This window comes from Balearica regulorum, chromosome 1, assembly GCF_011004875.1.
Source record: "Balearica regulorum gibbericeps isolate bBalReg1 chromosome 1, bBalReg1.pri, whole genome shotgun sequence".
NCBI lineage: Eukaryota > Metazoa > Chordata > Aves > Gruiformes > Gruidae > Balearica > Balearica regulorum.
In genome coordinates this window covers 58,561,606-58,575,426 of record NC_046184.1, presented here as the reverse complement: position 1 = coordinate 58,575,426, position 13,821 = coordinate 58,561,606, and the positions used below count along the sequence as shown (strand labels likewise).

The 13,821-nt window shown below is 42.5% G+C and overlaps 1 protein-coding gene across 20 annotated transcripts in view; it reads right to left on the bottom strand.

Annotated features, from left to right (window-relative positions):
- The window catches only part of RBFOX2 (RNA binding fox-1 homolog 2), a 174,335-nt gene that overhangs the window by 29,159 nt on the left and 131,355 nt on the right, over window positions 1–13,821 (bottom strand). For all 20 annotated transcript variants that reach the window (XR_012835575.1, XR_012835566.1, XR_012835567.1 and 17 more), the window contains one exon: window positions 8,504–8,557. Coding sequence is in view for 12 of the 20 variants with exons in the window: in XM_075753517.1 (XP_075609632.1) it covers window positions 8,504–8,557 (54 nt within the window). In the remaining 8 variants the exon portion in view is untranslated. The remainder of the gene's footprint in view (window positions 1–8,503; window positions 8,558–13,821) is intronic.

Genomic DNA, 13,821 nt, shown 5'->3' with positions numbered 1-13,821 from the left:
ACTTTCCTAATAATGCATGGGGCCCTGAAAGCAAGCAGGGCTTCTAGGTAGCACCCTCAAATAAACATTACTTAACATGAAGATTTAGAGAATCACATGTTCTAGTTTCAAAATTTTCCTATGAGTACTGTGTTGGACTTGAGCGCAAATCTAAACACCAAAATACCAATTCATCGGTAAAGGCAGGTTTTGCCTTACACTCCTGACCTACTGCTACCTCTCCCCCACCCTGCTACCCATCTTACTTGGCTTTGTTCTGAGACGGCAACCTCTGTGCCGTGGACAGTAACAAACCTCTGCCTAGTTAGACCATGAAGTTTGAGAAAAATTGATGTGCCCTGCTTGAGGCATCCACAAAGGCTTGAGGCCTACTAAAATGTCCCTTTAGTAAGATGAATTTAGGTTTACCGCATCCACGAAGGCACGTGCAACGCGCCTGTCCTACACGCTCGTGCTTCTCCCACCAACTCATGCAGTCGCGTAACGGGGCAGGGTAAGAGATCATGCTTCCTTCCACAGAGATGAGTACACTGACATTAAAACAGAGCCAACGTGACTAAGTTAATTACGATTTTAACTAGTAACAAATGGTATCTTACTACAGACAACTGTGATGAGATATTCTTCGTGCCATTACAGAGAGCAGGGCCAAATGTTGATTTCTGCTTTTAGGGTATCTTAAGAGCAGAAGAGTAACTGGCTCCTGTGGCTTGGTATAAAGCAAATATTGGTTTAATGTACAGAGAGTAATCTTTACTGGCTCCAATACCCTCAGGAGCAGGAAGAGCAAAGCCTGCATTTGATGCAATGGAAACTCCTGATATTAACTGGAGAGCGAGGTGATGTCAGGGATCTACAGGTATGCCTTGTTGGGGAAATGGCATGCATACCCCGTGCAGCTTCGGGCCGATACACGTGGACTGGACCCCCCCCTCCAAAAAAAGCAGCATCTTGATTTCTAAGCACTGTTAGCAACAAGACACAAGCAAGCCATCATTCTTCAAGTGCTTTTTAAAGTACAATACTAATCTTAAAAAGCCCAAGCCGTTGGCACATGCTGGCCTGTATCATCCACAGCTAGGTTTCCAGCACAGAACCATTACACATTTGTAAAATGCAGGTTTTTTTCCTTTTCTTTTTTTTCCCCTGAACAGTAATAACAAAAGAACTTATCCAAGTACTGCAGTGTTGAGATCAACAAGAGCGCTCCTTTGAGCTCCAACCCAATAATCTAAAGCTTCAGATAATTTCATTTCTCCAGCTATAAATAAAAAGCTATATAAGTAACAAACATGCCTTTTTCAGAACAGCATAAAAGTTTTCTGTTTAAATGAATTAAAATTGGAGCTACAAGAGATCGGGGCTAATAAAACAGCCCAACCACATGTAAGTCTCAAATACGTTGCAGGGAACCAGAGGGGTTGCAGGGGGTGTAATAACAAAGCTGATTACGAAGGGACAGGGTATCGTGTCTGCTTCAAAGAACCCCTACAGAGAAAGGCAAGACTGAGAAATAGATCAACACCTTTCCCTCTGGTTCTATATAATGGCAAAAAAGCATCTTTAAAGGGTTGTGGGAGGAGGGGAGGTAAAGACTGCAACAGGAATCTCTATTTCCCTCTTCTCTTTTTACATTAAAACTTCTGTTTGTTCTAGACAAGCCTGTGGAGACCGAATAAAATTTATGTCTTCGGTGATGATGTGAACTGAAAGCAGCAGAGCAGAGGGAAGGTAATTTTTTAGACATTAATCTATGCAGGCTAGAACCACACTAAGACTATTTTAATTCACATTTGTTTGCAATTAGTAAAGTCTGTACGGGATTTTAAAAAACACATTATCATTAAATATCCTTAAACTGATTAGGAATTTGCAGTATTTTTAATAAGTTAAGGCTGAGTACAATCCACATGCAGACTATATGAAAATAATTAACAATATGAATTAAAAGAGAATTAATCTGATTCTGAACAACATAACTAATTAACCACAATTTTTGTTTTATTGACAGATCAGTTCTTAGCTTGTGCAACTCTCTCTGTTGAGAGCCATTTAATGTCAATACTGAATTAACGCTTAACATAGTTGACTATGGCAGAGTCAGCATTTGTGCCCCCTTTGTTTGTCGTCTTAATGCATCTCTGAGACATTCAAGTTTTCATCAGGAAAAACAGGTGAGCCACACTTGACATTTTTGTTATTTCTAAGTTTTAAAACTAGCAATTATATATACATATTCTAGAAGTGGGAGAGAAAAAAAGCACATACATATAATTTTAATTCCTTTTCACAGATGACCTGTAAAGAATAGGGATTAATTTGTACCTAAATATATACACACACACAACAAACAATTCTCAGTTTTCCCTCCCAAGGTTGTCTTGACCTTGAAAAAAAAAAATAAAAGAAAAAGAAAAAAGAGAGGTGACAGATGTCCAGTATTTACTAGCTTAGCTTTATAGAAGGTACTAGTTTGCTCCATAGTAGTAGGAATGGAGCCAGAGGAAGGGAAGATACAATCCTAGGTAAAAAAAGACTTAAGGTTTCTAAAATTTAGATTATACAAATAGCTTGGGTTTAATAAGGCTGTTGTGATAACAAGGCTGAAATTTTCAACAATTCCTCTCCACCAGCAACTGCCAGGAACTTCTCCCAAGCAGAAAATAAGTTGAAGCCTCAGTGTACCCAGAGAACACTAAATAACCCCAGCAAACATTTTTAGGACTGGTGAGTAATTTGCAGTGCCAGACTAACCCCTTTTTACCCAAAGGTTTATTCAAAGGGCCTGAAGAGACCGAGTAACTGCCACCCTTTTAGTCTGGCCTCAGACTCTGCAATAAATAACAAGCAACATGATGAGCAGTGAAAAAAAAAAAAAAAAGTATATATATAGTATTTGAACGTTTCCATCTCTGAAGAATGAGAAAGAAAATTTACCATGTAACCGTAAAGGGAGAAATCAAAAGCAGACGGTTCTCCTGGGTGTGGCCAGAACACAGAAATTAAACAAAAAACAACAACAAAAAAGTAAAATAAAAAAAAAAATAAAATAAAACCAAAGGAAACTAAACAGAGCCCCTTGAAATCCATGCATTGTTAACCCTTTGTTTGTCACGGAGTTTAGACCAGTCACCTCAGCAGCAGCGTCTTTGCCTTGTACCACTGGAGCATGCAGCCAGCAACCGGCCTTGCTGTCATCTGCTGCTCTGCTCATTTTTAACTAAGTTTTTTTCTTTTCTTCCCCCTCCCCCATTTCCAAAATAAACAAACTCTTAGGAGCTTGAAAAAATGGCCAAGGAGACAGGAGTTTAGGCTAACTGTTTCCAAGGCGTTTGGAGAGAGTAGGAGGGTTTCAGCTGTAATCCACCTGAGATGAGCAGGACTGAATGCACTGACAGAAACACAGCATGAAATTCAGAAACACGTTGTTGAAGTTACACACGCAAACGCACACTTTAAATCGGTGTAAACCAAGCTGACACTATTTCAGCTGCTCTTCCAGCTCCTTCCTACCGCTGTGCTGCACTTTGAGTGCATTAAGGCACATATGCATGAAGCACCTGTCCGTGTACCTGTGCAATCTGGTGAACCAGATGCAGGAATTAATCTGGCTAAAACCCCATGAATGTATCTTCAAAAAAAAACCCTGCGGGGTTATTTTTAAGCTGGATCATTTCCCCAGTCCAGCTTGTTGTGTTGCTCCACTGCCAATCCCTCCTGCAAAACCGAGGAGGAGGCAGAGGCCGGGAGAGAACAGTGGGAGCCCGGCCAGGGCTGCTGCGCAGCGAGAGCTGGGGGCTTCAGGCACCAGCCAACTCGGGTCAGGAGCTCCACGGCCCCGTGCTGTGTGCTCCTCCTCCTCCCCTCAATCGAGCATGGATCTTACTGCATGGTCTGAGAGTTCAACTAGCTAAACTGGAGGAAGACAAGCTCATTTCTCTCACTCTCTCTTTCTCCATGGTGCATCAGTTTTTTGCTAATTTAGCACCCTGGATTCAACTCCCTACACAGCGAAAGGAGCACTACTGGGAAGGCGCTCCCACAGGACCGGTAAATCAGCTTATACTATCAAGCCATCAACTTCAGCCTTAATTATTCAAGTTTAAATATACCAGTTCAGTGTACGGACTAACTTAACTCATTAGTGTAGTATCGCAGAGTTGAAGGCATAAACCTGTACCTCACTGAACTAGGATAAAGGGACACAGGTCACGTCTCCTTCATGCCACTGGCATTACAAAGGGACTTGGTGACCTGAGAAACCGACGCTGGTCGCTGGTACTTAATTTGTTATTAAGGCTCTTTGCATTAATAACACTATTTGTATTTCTGGCTCAACTGATGACATCTGAGCAAGAATTATAAAAATAGAATATAAATGAAAACAAGACCTCTATTTTATGTAACAAGGGGTTGTATCTATCTCACTGAGTGGAAACTAAGTCCAGAACCAGAGTGACTCACTCAAAGCACCTAAGCCATTCAAAGAAGAAATAAATGCACATGCAAACATACAGTCTTTTAGGCACAGTTATCAAACCTAAATTCATATTTTTATCTTAACCTACAGTTAACTGTAGTTAACTGTAAAAAAACCTCTAAGTGTTTCCACATAACTTTCGGCACAAGATTTAGTTAGCACAGGTTTACTTATGGAACTCAATTTACAGAACTTGCTTTGGGAAAACAAGATGTAAGCTACTATACAACCAATTTTTTAATTAAATATGAAGCACTTTTAGACACTCCAGTCCAACATAAGAACTTGGAGATTTGGGCCTCCCAAGTGGAAGGCAGTGAGGGACATAACCTTACACTGTGCTGAAACCACAAGCTTGCAATCTGCACTATTATGAACTAATATGAACTCTTACCATTTAAAAATCTTTAAAAAACGTTCCCTCTTCAGCCAAGATTTTGCTGTGTGCTTACGCACTCTTGGTCTCTGAATGTCATTGAGGGCACATCTTGGAATGCCACATGGTATGCAGCTGATGAGCAAAGAGGTTGGATGCCCTTCCCCTGCAGCTTTACGAATGCCACAGGGTACTTGTTATGCAAGCAGACTGCATTAATTCTGCAAATACGTCCACTTGTTTGGTTCAGCAGAATAGTGCCAAAATATGCATCAAGAGGATGCATCTCCACTAATAAAAGGAGCAGGAATCCTTTCTCTTGACTTCCTCTGGAGGTGTTTTATTCACGGTTCAGCGAAGTGCATGGTAAACTGCAACCATGAGCAGAATGCTATTTAAAGGCACTTATACGGGTCAGAACCAGAAATGTAATGGTAAACAGGATAAATGAAACAGCTAGTTTCCTGGAAACAAGCAAAAAAACACCCAAACACATCAAAGGAAGACTGATGTCATTCTATTAAACAAGAATAAAACAAAATGAAATTCAAGGGATGTATAAAGTTTGTATCTTGTTTCTCATATGTAGCAAAGCAGTATCAGTGTGAAGTCTACCAGGGCCCATATAATCCTACTAAACAGATTGAATCTGGGCAGAAATTGAGTTAGGAAACAAGAATTCACATTGCTTTGCGAGGAGAATCAGTAAAGCTAATTATTAACTGCCTCCTACTCCACTGTGATACAGAAAGTCAACAAATAACATTTCCTAAGCCAAATACAAGAACCTGAGGTGTGAGGTGGCTGTGACGGACACACGCTGCTCTCTCTCTGGTCACCAAACTTACTAAATATGCAGAGATCCTGAAGATGCAGCCAATTTGATATAGTTCTCTCAGGCTGTCGAAGAAAACTGCCTGGTCATCTCAGGTGGATTCAAAAGGAAGAATGCAACCCACACGCTTCCTCCAGTCCCTCCTACCGACCAGCACTGGAGCCATCTCAGCAGAGATCTCCTGCCACAGCTCAGCAGGGACAAAGCGCTGCTCAACCCCATCATACACTGGGTGGGGGCGAACCCAGGGCAGTTTGGGATTTACCACTGTACCTTTTAAATATTTACAAAACATATACATAAAACTCTACAACCCTTAGGAACCCAGGGAAGGGAAGGGAGTATTGAGAACACAGCACAAGGCAGGCAGCAGGAGCATCTGCTTTCGGATTCCCAAGAGAGAGGAGGAGGAGGAGAAGAGAGAGAGGTTTCATATCATTAGATTAGAATGGAAACCATAGGGCAGGAAAATGCATTCAGATTTTTTTTTTCCCTAAGGTGGAGGAAGAACCCAAGAGTGAGTGAGTGGCCTCCAGAAAGATCCATTTCCTTTGCTTCACCATCAGATCACCAAACTGTTGTTTTTCCATTGTTATGTGAATACCAGGTGCTTCGTGCAGCTACACCCCACTCAAACACTGGGGCCTCCCATTTTCATGCTAAGCAGGAATAATCTTGCATTCTTTTTAAAACCAGGAATTATTTTGGGTAGAGAAGGATGCAAAGATAACACAATATGACTCTTTGGGTGTTTTCTCATTCTGTTCAGATTCTGCCCCATCCCTCATACAGGTTATTAGTTTTGCAACTCCTTTTTTGCTGTAAGATCACAAAAAAGCAGTAGAAAACTTCATGGTCAAGGACTGGAAGAACATCTCTTTGGATCGCTTTCTTTTTTCATATATTTATTAAGGGTTCAGGACAAAATTCGTCAAGGAACTCTTCAGCAATAATTTTTGTTTTAACTGAAAACCAGAAGCTTGGGCTTTAACAACTGCACAGGAAGGTACTTTTCACAGTCACAAATCAAGTCTTCGCAGAAAGCCTCCAATGTTAGTGTTGCCTACAAGGGAAAGGGCAGCCGTGGGCATTTAATACAGGGCTGTACGGATGGAGGAGAGAGAGTGAAGTTCATGTGTGGAGAGGAAAACACTGTTCTGGAAAGCACAGGCAGTGGGGGATGAAGGATAGAGCTCACCACTTTGCCAGGCCAGTTATTTTTGTTCTTTCTTTTGCAATTACATCCAAACAAGTAGGGATTTGATAGAGGCCAGAGGCTATTCCCAAAGCCAAATAGAAAAGACTAAAATCAAGCCTAATTCACAGATAGCTGTGGCCTATAAATATCAGAAGAACAGCAGAGAGCAGAATAACTATTTACAAACTCAGCATAGCTGATTGTTTTGGTAAAGCGTATAGATTTCTATCCACACAGAGAAGTAAAACTCTGTAAGCCATATAGACATTTATTTGTTCGGACTGTCTTATTAAAAAAACCCAAAAAACAAAACCCACCAAAAAGACCCTACAATATTAAGCACAAACAAAGGATGGGGAAAGGGCTAACCGTCATTTCTTTTGTATACAGATCAACCGCTTTCTGGTTTCCAGCTAATACACAGGCTGAAGAATTTCAGAATGCATCTTGGGCAACATGGGCGGAAATTTGCAGAGGGCTCTGAACATGAACATACCCCAGAATATATGTTGAAGCAAAGAGGCCACCTTAAGACTGTGAACCTCAAATCCAAGCGAAAGGCATAGACTCTAAACCACAACTGCTTAGCTGAATTGCAACTTCAAAATCTCTTGTGTGCATGCACACATGTGCACACACGTGTGTGGGGAGGAGGGAAATTTTGTTTTAATTGAAAATGGGAATCTTAGCATTGATTAAGTCAAGCAGAGTATAGACATGCACTGTGCAAGCTTCCCCCATAGAGCTTTGGCAATGCACCTCGCTCCTGACCTGCAAAACTCCCTGCTATTCCAGTGCTGAACCTCCTGGGCAGAGAGAGAATCACATCAATTTGTCATTGTGGTGATACTGGTTACGTGATGAGAACCAATTGCCAATTAGGACAAAGATCACTGAATCTCTCTGCAGCTGACCTGAGCAACATTTAAAATCTCATCTCCAGAGAAATAAGTTACCATTAACCCTCAATAAAACCTCCCTCTTAATCTATCTGTAAGATGAAAATAGGTGTGTGAATGCAAATTCAGTGGGGAGAGGTCCACATGGGGCAGGGCAAGTGGAATGAGGATGCTTATATTAAGCATCAAATATCTCAAACATGAAAGGTCAGTATCTCAGAAGTGCCAAGTAGGTCTGCAAAATAGAGTAAATAAAATCCTTTCACATATGAGATAACACAGTTTTTCTATAAAAGTATTTCAATGTGACAAAAATGTGGTTGGGGAGGTGGGTTAGGCTTTGTTCTTACAGTCTCCCATCACACAAAGGTGTTTTGCCTTACTCTGCCTTCCCCACAGGGCACCCATTGCTAGTGCAATGGGATCGGGTTGGTACAAGGGCTCAAGTGACTGACTCCCTGTTTGTTCAAAAGGCTGGGGAACCTGATCCCGCATTCCAGACAGGAGTGTCTAGGAACATTTGTACATGCTGCCCAGAAATGACCATGCTCAGAGTCTGGAGACAGAGGGAACAGGAGACAGTCCCCAAAATAGCTCTTCCCTTCCCCCATCACACTAATTCCTGCTGATCTCTACAGAGTATATTCTCTAGGCAATGAACTGCCTTTTACTCTGCAATCAAAACAAGAGAAGCGGGTACAGAAACAGGACTTACCTTCGAGCCACGCTCATTAAAGATTATCTCTACATCAAGGATTTTGCCGAATTGCTGCAGAGAGACAAGGGGGGGGGGAAAAAGATTTATTTTTGGCAATCCGTTTTTCCTACCTTTTGGGGGCTGGCTTAGCACAAGAAGGGAGGTGAGAATATTTCCATTTCTAGCATACAGGCAAAGGCATAAAATCCCTGTGACGTGACCCAGTTCTCTCGGGTTAGGACACGCAGATTCTCTTGGTCACAGACCCCAGGTTTTCTCACAAAAGTCTAAAGGAAGAAAAACAATCTCCAGAAGAGTTTTAAGGATTTGAGGTGGCTTTTCTTTTCCCCCTTTTCATCTAAACAATTCTTCCTTCTCTCACTCTACTACTTATTCTCAGACATGGTTAATATGATTTCACCTCTGACATCTAACAATGTTTCTCAAATGCAATTCAGCGTTTCATCTTCCTGCTGATGTGGCTATCACAAAGAGCAACTTAACAGTGATATTGTTTCTCTGGAGGGGATAGTCACATAAGACTCCCAACCTCAGGGATTCCAAACTCTAAATCTCCTTTTGTCCCCCTCCCTTTACTTTCCAAAATTCCAAGCCTTCAAAAGAATTGATGGCACATTCAGAAACCACAACAATGGCCAACTCCCAACAGTTTGTTTTTCAGAAAAAGATCATTCAGCTTCAACCTGTGACATACAGCAGGGTGTCGATAACCCGTGCAGGTTTTATCATGTATGATACAATTCTGACTGCTGCCTCAGCCTGGAGGCCACAGGAGAGCAGGGCCTCACTGGTCTGCACTGTTTCAGTAACTGGTTCCAAAGAGCTCCCTACTTAGCACAGAGCAAGTGCGGGAAACAAGAGCTACAAGCTAGTAAGGAGATTTACCACACTCTGTGGAACCATATATGGGTCACATCCCTCACCCTGGACCACAGTAGAATTTTTTTTGTTAACTGACCAGATTCAAACCAGTAACCTATAGGTAAAAGAATCACCACTTCAACATAACCCCACAATGCTCTGTCCTTTAGAAGTGTCCATGTTGTATTTCCAAACTGGAGGTCTGCTCTCCAGAAAGATAAATATATCCAGAAAGATAATGCTCTCCATTTTCAGAAGCATATATACAGAGCAGTCTTCATGCTAGAGACACATATTGTGCTCAGACAAATGCTGTGTCTAAGCGTTTTTCCTACCCCACTATTTACAAAAGCTTCCATCAACATGGTTTTGATCTCACTGCTTGCAGAAGATTTACAGGTGGTAGCAAATGAAGGAAGGGTCAACAAGAGAAGAAAGGATGGTTTCACATTTCGGAAAGACGATGAACACACCTTCTGGGCACTAGGACACTCTCCATTTTGCCAAAGTGCTCTTAATATAATATTTGCCTTTTTTTTTTAATTAACATTTCAATTCTGAGTCAAATGGGTATAATGCTCATTTTTTGAGTGCCCTGCTTGAAAGACTTGTGGCCAGATTTGCAAACATGAAACATCTACAACAGTGAGCCATGATGGCTGAGGAGAAGCTCTGAATATGTAAAGCAATAAAAAGCTATTAAATCCCTTGAACAAGTATTCCACAACTGTCTTTAAGCAAACAAAATGATTCCAACAATTTTAGCTATCATTTCTGTCTGCTTCCATTCTCCATTCTTAAAAAGGAGATAGTTGTATTCTCTTACAAATGTTAGTTCACAGATGTTGTTTTTACTGTTCTATTGTTTAAGGACAATACTTGATCTTCTATTCATCCCAAGAACAATTGAATTCACAATATCCCACGTTACATGAAGTTTGAATAATGCTAATGTAAACATGCGTCTTCCTTGAAATCTCAACATCTCAACAGCTTAGGCTTGATCCATGCTGGATCCTCTTTTGACCACTGCTGTGCCAATCACAGCTAAAACGCATTTTCTATTTCTATCCCACGCTTGGTGTGGGCTTGTCTATAAAGAAGATTAGCCGTTGATTGCTTTTTGTTGTCTTTGTTGCATATGGCTTGGGCACTGCCATGAAAGAAATCAGTCATGATTGCTTTCTTAGTAGACTATTTCAGTGTCGTTACACGACAGGGGCTGAACCAATTTAACAGCTCGTGGCTGCTGAAGGGCTCGTCCCTGCTCACTTGTCCTCCCTTGTCTGGTCTCACCAGCTTCCTAAAGCTGGTCCCAGTTTTCATTCTCACCTGTAGATAAACTGATACAGTTCACCAATCCTGCGAAAAGAGAGGCCAACAAAAGGAATAAATACAAAGGTTTTGAGGATTTACTGATCTGAAATGGCTCAAAGAGTCAGGTGAGCATTAGGGCTCAGAAGCAAAAGGAAGTGGAAAGCAGCACACCCTGCCCGAGAGCAGGATCTGTCCCTGACAGATCAGCTCAGCTGCCTAGCTTTGCCATGCTGAAACAGCTGGGCTCTTGATAAATGCAAATACCAAAATTATTTTCAGAATCTTCAAAGCCATCAGAAAAAAAAATCTACCTCATTAGAATCATCTTGAAAGGGAACAAACTGTGCAGCTTCTGGTGCACAATTATGCGGTGCCATCTTCCCCTCTCTCCACACCCAGCTGGGCTTGGATCCTCGGGTATTACTGCCATCATTGCCTGCCAGCCCCGTTCAGCTGAGCTCACCGTGTGCAGGGTTTCCGCACCAACAGGAAATCCTGTCTTGTGTGTTTAATTTCTTGTGGCTGACAAAAAGCTGGTGGTAATACTGAATGCAAGTGGTCTGACCTAGCTCCATGAGAGGCAACAGGGCTGCCTCCCTGCCCTGAAGATAATGAAGGTGCATCATTTCCTAGTTGCCAGAATTAAGATCACCAAATCGTGTGGTTGCAGCCAGCACACACTTGATGTCTACAGCATGCAATGGACTACATCCACCCATGCAAACTGCCCCAATCTCTTTTCTACCTAGGAATTGCAGGTGTTTGAAGAGGCAGGAGGGAAGGACCCGCTTGGAGAGAAGGAACAGAGACCACAGGGGCTAACTGGTGAACTGAGGGTTGCTGGGGAGGGGTTTCCTGCTCCAGGAAATTCCCTGGAAAAGCAGCGCGGCCGTGAGGCTGCTGGGCTTTTCAAAGTCTGCTGTGACCGTTGCCACAGCTGCTCAGACAGCTCCAAACACCACAGCTCTTGTCCTCACTGCTGCAACGGTTACAGCAGGTCCAGCACTGGAGGCACTTTTTTTTTGGTGGCGTGCCAGAATTTTCCTGAAGAATGAAAGCAGGAAAAAAGAACTAGTTCATTTTAACAGTTTATATCTCCTTCAAAGCTGAATCTAATTTAGTGGAACATAAAAAGGCACTTTGTTCTCTGATGGTGCTTCCCCTACCAAATGTCAACAGCCTATTGCAAACAATGGAAGTTTTAAGAGCTTCTTAGCAAAAGGTCACAATTTTTGTATGGAAAATGCTAGGTTGTCTAAATACAAGGGTCAACACCAAATGCCCCCATAGTAATTTTTAAAAATCATGTATACAGGCATGTTTGTATTTTCCAGCAGACAGAGGGTCTGGCCGAATAAATCAAGATCCATGCTTAGGTCATCGTGAGGACTAACCCTCTAATCTCTAACCTTGAAGACATGAATCACTGTTCTCACAGACCTGATTCGTTCACTCAATGACTACCAAGAACTTCTACTTACAACCCTGCACAGCAGCAGCAGAAAAAAAAAAATCCTCAGCAGAGTTCAGCCTCTGAAGAAGGCATTGCAGGACTACACATCTCAAGTGTTCCTCATCATGACTTAAAAAGCTTACTATGTGACCAAGAAGCCAGCATCCCCCATCACAGGTCAGGTTGTGCAAGAAGCCTCCTCCATGAACTGCTCATGCCCGCACCATATGACGGCTAGACAGACACACACACTTTCAGTCATGCCATGGCATAGCCTGAGGGAGTTGGGATTGTTCAGCCTGGAGAAAAGAAGGCTCCAGGGAGATCTAATTGTGGCTTACCAGTACCTGAAGGGGCCTACAGGAAAGATGGTCAGGGACTGTTTATCAGGGAGTGTAGTGACAGGACAAGGGGTAATGGGTTCAAACTGAAGGAGGGTCGATTTAGATTAGACATTAGGAGGAAATTCTTTACTGTTAGAGGGGTGAGGCACTGGAACAGGTTGCCCAGAGAGGTTGTGGATGTCCCATCCTTGGAAGTGTTTAAGACCAGGTTGGATGAGGCTTTGGGCAACGTGGTCTAGTGGAGGGTGTCCCTGCCGGCAGCAGGGGGGTTGGAATTAGATGATCTTTAAGGTCCCTTCCAACCTGAACCATTCTCTGATTCTATATTGTACTATCTTCATCCTCCGTTCCCTAGAGTGACCTTGCATCAGCTTTTAGTTTTTCTTCTGTAAAGCAGGTAAATGAGAATCATCTCCTCTACAATGGTAGCAGGGACAGTTGGAAATAACATTTTTACGAGACATAAAGATATTAACAGACATCAGCTATCACCAGAACCCAATTTTCTTGCTTGAACATGATGTACCTTATCACAGATGCAAGGGCATTGTGTAAGGAAAGGTATACGCATGCTGTGTGTTTCTTTCCACTCAGATGACATGAAGGCAGCAGATTTTTCCAGCAGAGGCCATAACTACATTACATATAATAAATTTGAGAGATCTGGCATCAGAGAGCTTTTGCCTTCCAAGGCACTGACAGTTTGGTAGGGCCCCTCCTGTATGCTCTGTTCCAGCTGGCCCTGCCTCCTCTCCCTGTCTGGAGCTTTCAAAATCAGCTCCAAAATGTGCCAGACAAATAACTTAACCCTAAAGATGCAAATGACAGGGAGTACAAGACAAATTCTCTAGAAATCATGGAACAAAAGGTAATGTGAGACACTGTTCAACGACCTCACATCCCTAGAAGAGAACTCTGTATGCCCAAGCAGCTTTGCACTGGCCCCACAAAATTCACTTAGCGCTGAGTGCAGTGAACTATCTAAACCTCAAAGGTGCCAAACAGTCCATCCTTAAGGATGGTTAAAATTTAAAACAGCCAGGAAGCCGACCTCTTGTGCAGGAAACAATTACGGGTCCTCAGGCTTGAGGTGTGTGAGCAAGAGCATTTCATATGCAGGGATAGGTCCATACTGCAGAGAGCGTCCTTACCCCAGCTCCACGGGATATACTTTCAGCCTAGAACAGCTGGGTCCATCATAGCATGTATGTCAATGCTTAGTTATGGCAGCACAGGGTCTGCCAGAGCTACGCTGCTACCAGTACATGAGCTTCCTCACCTAAAGCTGGGTTACATGTCTTCAAAATAGTGTGGTCAACCCTGCTACAGCCAACCCTGTT